At 35.9% G+C, this 9,075-nt stretch overlaps 1 protein-coding gene across 1 annotated transcript; it reads right to left on the minus strand.

Moving 5' to 3' along the window:
* Window positions 1-1,166: 1,166 nt before the first annotated feature.
* LOC142350046 (protein Wnt-2b-A-like) lies at window positions 1,167-8,730 on the minus strand. Its single transcript, XM_075401958.1, has 5 exons — window positions 8,107-8,730; window positions 4,678-5,336; window positions 3,607-3,887; window positions 2,267-2,410; window positions 1,167-1,806 (listed from the first exon to the last, which is right to left on the minus strand). The coding sequence occupies exons 1-5, from the start codon at window positions 8,214-8,216 to the stop codon at window positions 1,492-1,494; spliced, it is 1,509 nt and encodes a 502-aa protein (XP_075258073.1). The 5' UTR covers window positions 8,217-8,730; the 3' UTR covers window positions 1,167-1,491.
* Window positions 8,731-9,075: the final 345 nt, after the last annotated feature.

The following is a 9,075-nucleotide window of genomic DNA, read 5'->3' on the forward strand; positions in this document are numbered from 1 at the left end:
CCTTAATGCTTTTTTTTATTACCGCCAATCTTTGCAAATAAATCACAGTTTTCTTCTGGATCTTCCTATTTTTTGTTAATTCTGCATATGTTTGTTTATATGAAATGATATAATTTGCTAGAACAAAACGTTCCGAAGGCAAGTATGTCCTTTTTCTATCGTGACTTACCTTGTGATTTCATGGATTGGGTAAATTCTATTTCAAAATGATTTGATTTTGCGTTCTCAAATTGGATTTGCATGTGAGTCCAGAAGTCATTTTTTTACTTCTGCGTCCATCTATAAAACTAAATTGCAAATTTAAAATCAAATCGACATTATTTTATAGGCCATTTGTTTCTTAAAACACAGTAAATTTTGAGATTTAGTTTTAAAACGGGATAGATGTTGATTTTTGTTTGGTAAAATTAGTTGTTCACTTGGTAAATTTTCCTATTTCGGAAATTGCATTAGAGTTGATGTCATGGCTGTTGTTTTACTTTTCCGAGTGTTTTTTCTGGTGATGTAATAAAATCCAATCTCATTGATTCGAACTTTTTCGTATAGAATTTTTTAGAATTCTATCAAAGTTTAAGCAAAATTCGGACTACTTCTTTACAGGCAGTCTGTGTCCACTTCAATTGATAGACACTGAAGTTATTGGATGAGCGAGGTCGGAACGTTATGTGCTATCGCATACTAGCGAGCCTCCTTATTATGGTTTACATAAAAAATTCAACTGATTATCACTTTTAATACCATATGGCAAAAATTTTGAATTGAAATTAAAATATTTGGGATGTTTTCAAAAATAGCAATCTGTATCAAAACAAGCTTAGCTTTTATCTCATTTCATTTGCTTCTATTTATTTACAAACAGTTGAGTTAACTCGTGAAAGTCATTTCATTGAGTTTTGTAATGAAACATATTTATAAACATTCAGCATTTATGTATTTATCGTTTTAAGCACCACAGAAATAGTCGGTCAAAGAATAGCCCAGGGTTTTATTTTTATCTTTCCTTGACAACGATTGTGTAAATTTTCGTTTGTTCAATCAAGTCCAAACCGCTCCATTTTGGTGTCTTTCACATTATACCCCCTTCCAGCTTAGTTGTCAGATAACCTAAAGCCCCCCATCTTGGTAAATATACAATAACGGGGGTTATAGTTTCATGGGGGGCTATAATGGGAAAGACCCTTAATTTGAATACAGCAACCTGTCTACTTCAATATAGCAAAATCCTAATGTCTAGAAGGAAAGATCTCTTATTCAAAATAAGGAAAGATATTTAAAATACTGTCTCTCAACAATACATTTACTTGGTCAAGATCAATAAAGCTGATAATCAAAATATTTGGCACTTAAAATGGATAAATTGCGTCAGCGGCAATTTTAAATTGTTATCATATGTCAGTCACAGGTTGAAAAAAGTCATCATTTTTGTGACGCTTTCGGATTATCACATATGTCGTAATTTGCAGTCATCATGATTTCACTGAAACATAAGGATTAGGAGCAAACGGGTTGTTCAACTGTCTTATTACACGTCTCACATTTGACCTCACAGCACCATGTGAACACACAGTTGCATTCTGCCGAAACGGTCGCTTCGCGCACTGTGAAGTTGCCTGAACAACAATCCTGTTCACACTCAAGGTGACCCGTAGATTGTGACCGACACTCTTGGCCCGGAAGCAGACATTCGGCTTCGGAGTCCAGGCTGGAGTAGACCATCTGGGTTTTCTTGGCCGACTTGAACGGGTCGTTGACTGGTACCAAGTTGGGAAGCTCAGTTTTGGAGGAAAACTCGTTGCCCAGTTTGACCTTGAAGAAATCGATTGTGTCAAAACAACATCATTGTAGCTAGTATTTAAAAAAATGATATATGCAGCAGAAACGCGGGTAACATTGTTAAATTTGATCAGCGAGTATTTCGGTTTATATGATCTGATTAGGAGATTGCTGAAAGTGAAGATTTTGTTTTCACAAGCTGCAAAGAATTCTGTTAAAATGCACCAATTTCAGGACAATGATGACAAGAAAATCCGCCGTTAGGACAAAACTTAATTTTTAGTTTTGAAAAACGGCCAGGGTCACTCCTTTCGTAAAAATAACGTTTAAAAACAGTCATTTCATTGGTTTGAAAAACTCTCAAAAACGATCAAGAAACAATTGTTTTTGACCGTTTTCTTTCGAACATACTCTTTCAGAACAGTTATTATCAATGGTTTTTCGGGAGGGGATTTCCGGTCGTGGTTGAGCATGATCCTCTTGTGTAACTAACCCGTATGGCATTGATGTATCTCTGTCTGATTGAGTGAGTGACCTTAGTGAAGTCTACATTGTTCCAGCACACATGTTGGGTACAGGACCCACTCACACCTGTGCCCGCACACCTGCACACTCTCTCCTCCATCTTCTCAACAAGCTGAAGTCATAACAAACATCTGAACTTATTTCTGGGCTCTAAAATGAGTTTTATCCTGATTAGATATCATGATTATTTTTGGAAAGGTAAATTCAATTTTTTAATCAAATTTGATTTTAAAAAACTATAGCCAGTTGCCTAGTTAAATAAAATTATCCAGTACTGATCATTTCACTGTTATCGTAAATATTTAAAAAATTTGGGGTAAATTTTGGTTTCAAAAGTTTTAACATTGGTTTGTTTTCTTACTAAAAGGAATTGTTCTTGTTGTGACTCAAATCACATAAAAGAACATAAAATGTTATCGCCAAATTACCATTTTCGTAACTGCTCTCGGATATTACTTTTTAGACAGTGTCGAGAACTTTTAATGACACATCAATTTTGTTGATTTTAAGCGGTACTTGAATTTCTTAATCATACTAGCTTACTTTGAAAACAAATCACAATATTACACAAGTGACCCGGGGTGAGGTCCCAGACGAAAACAATTATGTCCAGTCTGTCCCATATAGAAAGCGTTTATGACCAGACTGCCCGACTGAAAGACCTCATGGCCAGATTTTCGTACATTTACCAGACTTTTGTGCGTTCAACAGCCTTTCGTGCCCTCATGTCCAGACTTTTTTTCGTTTTTCGATGTTGACGTGAGTTCATCTTCGGTCTGGACATAAATGGTTCCGCCTGGGACCTCAATCTGGGGGGACTTGCACCAGTTGTTTCCAAATATTCAAAAATCATTTTTTCGTGGGAGGAGACACGAACAATGAGTAATAATTTGAAGTCCAACTGAGCAACCGAATTCGATTAACGACTACCATAAAAACTACCTATAATCTTATAACCAAAAAAAAAAAAAATAAAACAAGCTTTAGTAACATTGATTTCGAAGTCTCATCGGATAATTTAAAGACTGGGAATTAAAAAAAATAATAGTTTCAAAACGTCCTTTTCCTGGGATCGAAAAACCGCAGAGACTAGTTTTTTTTCCAATCACAGACAGAAGAAGGTGCGGCTATTGAAAACTATAGGATTATAAAAAAAACTCCAATTTGTCCAAGTTTTCAACTCGTATCCGCACATTATTTACGACCCAAAGCGCACGTACTAGCGCAGTAATTTGCGATGCTATCGCCCATAATTTGTAGCTGGGGCGCAAAAAGTGCTGGAGGTCAAGTCAATAGTGGAATTTTTACCTTCCTTCCGAGTAAGTAGTTATGTAGCACCACAGCTGTGTCAAGGTAGAACTGTCTTGGAGCAGGCAACAGAGGCTTGTCCGTGAACTTCCTCGCCAAGTCTTTTGGGTTCTTACTGCTGTCGTAGCAGTCGTTGATCATGGTGTGTGTCTCGTTCAGCCTCGTTTCCGACTTCTCGGGACAATCGCAGAATTCCAGCTCTCCTGAGATACATGCTTCCCGGATTGTGAATGTGAGAGACGCACTGTTCAATGTCGTCACGTATCCGAACTCTTTTGTGTCTAAATCGGTTACAACCATTATTATTATGTCACCATTCGAACTGACGGGGAGTTTCGGGTTCCGGGGGAGATTTTAGACAATTTTTACGAAACAAAATCCTGGTAAAGGAAGTCTGGTACTGGATCTCTTAATTTCTAAAAAAAAACTGTCGAAAATGAATGCAATTTTTTTTCCAGAAAATTGTGAAAAGAAGTTTATGAGAAGTTCTACTTTTGAGAATGCTGTCCAATGTAGTTTATAACTACGAGAGCTGGGCTGGTTGTTTTCCAACCGCTAAGTTAGCCTTTTCAATATCTAGCAACTATTTCGATGTTAATTACATTATAATAACTTCAGATGATGAATAATTATGATAACTCCGATAGTTATGATAACTACAGATATGATAGTTACAGAGAACTATAGTGATATAATTGCAAATTTGGATCGTAGGCTTTTCGAAAAGATAATCGACGTGAGAGACGTATAGAGCTTTCAAACAGGATTTTAAATTCGACAAGAAAAACTCGATCATTCGAATGTATTTGCATATTTTGATTTCGACGCCCCCATTCGGCCGTTCATCACTTAGCTGGCATAAAATTTTTAAGAACCCAGTCGCACGTCTTTCCTTTTTTTACATGGTAGCGTGCTATATAACAAAACTGTGTAACTGCGGGCCATAAATGGCACTGGGGTCCGAAGCAGAAGAGATCCAAAATATCTAAAGCTTATGACTTCTAAAATCTATTTTTAGTTGCTATTATGGTTCAAAAGATGTATCAAATTGATTCAAAAACTATGGCCTACTTTTCTTGTATTTCATTTTGTAAACGTTGCACCCCAAATCCGGGTCCTCGGCCAGTGGACAGGTCCAGAGCAAATTACGAGACAACCTCCGACATTCACTCCTCGCAGTCACAACACTGTCATGCAGAACTTTCTTCAACCCTCGATAGTTGTCCAGGTACTTCTGACGAGCCGGTTCAAACTGTGGGTCATCCGAGCCATCACCAAAACCTCCAAAATCAAATTTGTAGTCTGGAAGAGGAGTGTACTTAGTTGGGTGACTTGACCTTTGGGAAAGTGTAGAATCACGCGTTCTTTGTCTGTTAAGTCTTGATTTGGCGGTCGAACCCAGCAAGTTGTTCACGTTTGATGACGGCGTTGGGGTATGAGCTACCTTTGCAGAAATATCTGTGGATGATGAATGCCGATGTTTGTGAGAGCCGGTTCTCGAATTGTCGCCAATAATTGCGTTAAATTTTGGGGAGATAGAATTCTGTGCACTTTCATGTGTTGAAAATGTTTGATGTTGTGTAAGATGTGACGACGGCGTAGGAGATAAAGATAAAAGTGAATTGTGTGAACTGGTTGATTGCGACACTTTGGATTGTGAAAATCTGTTCGTCTGTGTTGAGAATGAATCTGATGTTTCGTTGAATGAATTGAACGCGAGAGCAATATTCCTGTCAACAAAGTTACAAGATAAAAATTACGGAGCCAAAATTTTGGACCACTAAACCATAACTTTGCTTGTGAGTTATTTTCTATCGACCCAATATATGAAGCAGCCAATGGCAGTAAATTTTTTCTAAGTCAGAGCAAGTTATAACTTAATAACATTGGTATACCATTCATTTCTATGACAAATCTGAGGAACTAGTTCAAATTCCAGGTGATTGGTTTGTTGGTTTTATGACCGGGATTGATTGCCAAACATGGGTCTATTTTATTGTCACCAATTTAATAAACAAAAGATTTAATTGTATACATCAAAGTTCATAAAAAGTGCCCAGATAGCTATCAAAGTAAGGTGGCTAGCTCAATGTGCATTCTCTCAAATGTGTGAGTTCCTTGAAATGAAGATAGACAGGTTTAAAACAAGCATTCTCTCCCTTTCTTCATTATCATAAAGAGAGTTAAGATATAATAAAATCACTGGCTTTATTAAAGTGGCCTACCCAATCTTCTAAAAATTTTCATTCTTTCACGAGTCGCTGATTGAGCACAATAACTGGCTGAAACTTAAGGTTTCAAACTTTTTCTCATCAAAAATTGTTAAAATAAAGGTTCTATCAATTACATGAGCAAAAATTGATCTTCATTCTTTAAAACTCAAGTCATTATTATTACATACATACATACAACAAAAATTGAAATTGAGAAATGGATTGTATAATTTTGATGTCAGGTCTGAACATGACTCGACTAAAAAATTTGATTGACAGGACTAGCAACCAACGTGTTTGAAATTCTTGGTTTAACTCAAATAAAATTTCGAACTGATTGCCAGGTTTTTGATTTAAAGTTTAAAAAATTATAATATAGTTTTTGTTAGGGGTCTATGTAGATGCAATTACTGTGAAAATGGACCAGTAGTGGATTCGAACCAGCATCTCTTACTTGCAACCTTAGTGTGCTACTCATTTACACCAACTGGTCTTAAGCTCTCGAACTTGGGCATCTCTTATAACCTGTTCTCAGGTTGCTTCTTATTCCTCAAGGCTTCATTTCTCTAGCCAAGTATACGTTGAACAAGAAGAGTTTTTTTCAACCTTATCTTATGCACACTTTACATTGCGTTGTTCTCACTCAAACTTTTAACAATTTTTCTCCTTTAAAACGGCATATTTTATCTACAAAAAATAGGTCTTAGTGCTCCATTTAGTTGGTTGAATAACACGAAGACCAAAACACCTTTAGACATTCTCTCTATTATGTGTTTCTCAATCGGATGAAAAATGTTCGAACGCACTAAATGTTTATGCGTTTGTTAGTTTTGCATACAGACGGCCAATTTCGACAAGGTTAAATTTAAAAGGATCGATTATTTTTTTCACTTTTTAGTATATAGCGGCAATATTGATGAAGTAATTAGAACGCTCCCCCCAAGTCAAACTCCAAATATTATTATGTTAGACCTTGCAAGATTCAGGGAAAAATGATTATCATATAAAAACATGCAAGGAAGCGGTGATCTTGCAAGACTTGCAAGAATCTTACAAGATCAACGTCACTTTAGGAATACAATGATGACAATATTTTGGAACAATGTCTTTGGATCAGGATTTTTCAAAGTACTCTATAGGAAAATGATGTTTGTAAAAGACTCTAATTAACTTGCTGTCGTCTTTCAAATGCTCTCTGAAAGAAAATTTGTATGTAAGCTTTTATTGAGTCAAAGGTATCAAGATCTGGTAATCCTCTTTGATATCGAAAAATGTTGCCTTGATATCAATTTTCTAAAATTTTAATTACAACTAACCCATTTTTTTTCAACGGTACATCCTTTTTAAAAAATATGATTATATTGCAAGAGTCTAGCATTAAAGAGGGTTATTTTCCAGAAAATACACTTTTCATTTTAAGAAGTAATTATAATTGAATGTAACATAGTTCGTGTTACAACATCAGACAAAGTTTCACGAGTTTTGAGTCAAAGCTATGAATTATCCTAAAAAACTGTAAGTTTGTAATCTTAAAAGGGAAAACTGTACTTTGATTTAAGCAATAAAGAGTTTGTACAAAATCTTGCTTATTCTACCTTTTTGAACTGGGCATTTTGCTCAAACAGCATTTTCATAATGCAAATATATATTATAGGGTGTACGCTCACTCTTATACAACTATTCAAATCTGATAAAAAATTTTGGTTGGTATTCTTCGGTTGCGCTTTAAATTCCATTTCTGATCTGAAGAGTTGTGCAAGTTACTTCGAATTAGGCAAAGTTATATTTCACCTTGTAATAGGAAAACCACAATATATTATTAATTTACGTTTGCGGTTTTTCTAGATTAAGGTTTGCTGAGAATTAGTATTCAACATAAAATTTTATAATGAGGTTAGAATATATTTACAATAAATGTCACTATTCATTTACAGCAAAAGAGTAGTTTTGAGTCAGTCGCCACCAAGCTAACCTTTTGTTCCAGAAACAAAGATAGTCCTTTACAGATCTAAATACTTTTAGTTATTTTGATTATGCAAACTTCTACAACCAACGGGTAGTGTTCGGCCTCTAAGATTAGTTGATAAACGCGCTCTGTCATATTTGAAATAAAATTCTACCCTTGCAAATCAAAAATTCTCAACAAGACTGTTGCAAACAAATTGAAGCCTACAATTCAGTTCTCTTAAATCCTTAAAAACTTTTTCATCCAATATTGTTTTCCCATTTTCTATCTTGCAGCTTTTTAATGAAGTTGTTTTTACTTTGACGTCGTAAGCAGACTTACCACCACGGCTGTTCCAATTCTGAAAATATCTGAGCATCCAAGATTTTGACGAACAGACAAACAGCACACACGCCCCAATTAAGTGCTCTCGCCTCTGCAACAATTATCATTTTGCCAAAAATTATCAATTCGGTGTCACCAATGATAATTTTAAATTTGTTTGTTATTTTTTGACAACTTCCGAGCAATTTGTTGTGGTACTGCTCAAATAAATAAAATAGGGGAGAAAGCACCACTGTCACGAATGACGCTGTTTTTGATAATTCGGTTCAAACTGAAAGTCCGGTTTGATCACAATGGCGGTGATCCTTGTTGTAAAACGTTAGCTTCCCGTTAATTATGAGTTTTTGTGAATAATGGGGGATTTTGTTTAACCCATTTAGGGTGGGAGCAACTGGAGTGACTTTGAGGGCGGTAATCGCCCACGGGACAGGTTTTGTGTGTCAAACACCTATGCGACAGATTCTCTGTCGTCGGCAATAAAATTTATAACTTCAAGTTAAAATTGCTTAAAATTTTGGCAAAATTTGTCAACGCAGTTTTAATTCTGTCGGAGATTTGCGTATGCTTCAGAAGTTTTTTGGAGAGCTTTTGATTGGTCCGATTAACATGTACAAGGCATAAGGCTTGGCTGATCACGACACAGGTGAGGCTGAGATTTGTGTTTGTGTTTGTGTTTTGATAATTTACAATTTACTCTGCGGGGTTCCACGTGATTGCACAGGTGAGAATTGTTTACACACAAGTGACGAGGCTTTAAAACCTCCAATCACAGCTACACTTTTGTTCACTTCGCGTGCAGGGGCAAAAAACGAACCACGAACAGCTTTTACAATCACGGTAGTGTTGCATATGGTCACTTTAAGCCGAACGCTCATTTGGTCGGCATGACTTCAAAGTGTCGCTCACAAATTAATCGTATCAAATATTGCTAAAATGAACTTGATAACACAAAAAAGAGGAAAACTT

The sequence above is a fragment of the Convolutriloba macropyga genome, chromosome 11 (assembly GCF_964194025.1).
Source record: "Convolutriloba macropyga chromosome 11, txConMacr16.3, whole genome shotgun sequence".
NCBI lineage: Eukaryota > Metazoa > Xenacoelomorpha > Acoela > Convolutidae > Convolutriloba > Convolutriloba macropyga.

Coding starts and splice junctions, on each gene's coding strand:
- LOC142350046 (XM_075401958.1), bottom strand. CDS start 8,216: ATGATAATTGTTGCAGAGGCGAGAGCACTTAATTGGGGCGTGTGTGCT. Junction 5,337..8,106: donor GAATTGGAACAGCCGTGGTG/GTAAGTCTGCTT, acceptor CTTTGTTGACAG/GAATATTGCTCTCGCGTTCA. Junction 3,888..4,677: donor CAAAATGAAATACAAGAAAA/GTAGGCCATAGT, acceptor TAACCGATTTAG/ACACAAAAGAGTTCGGATAC.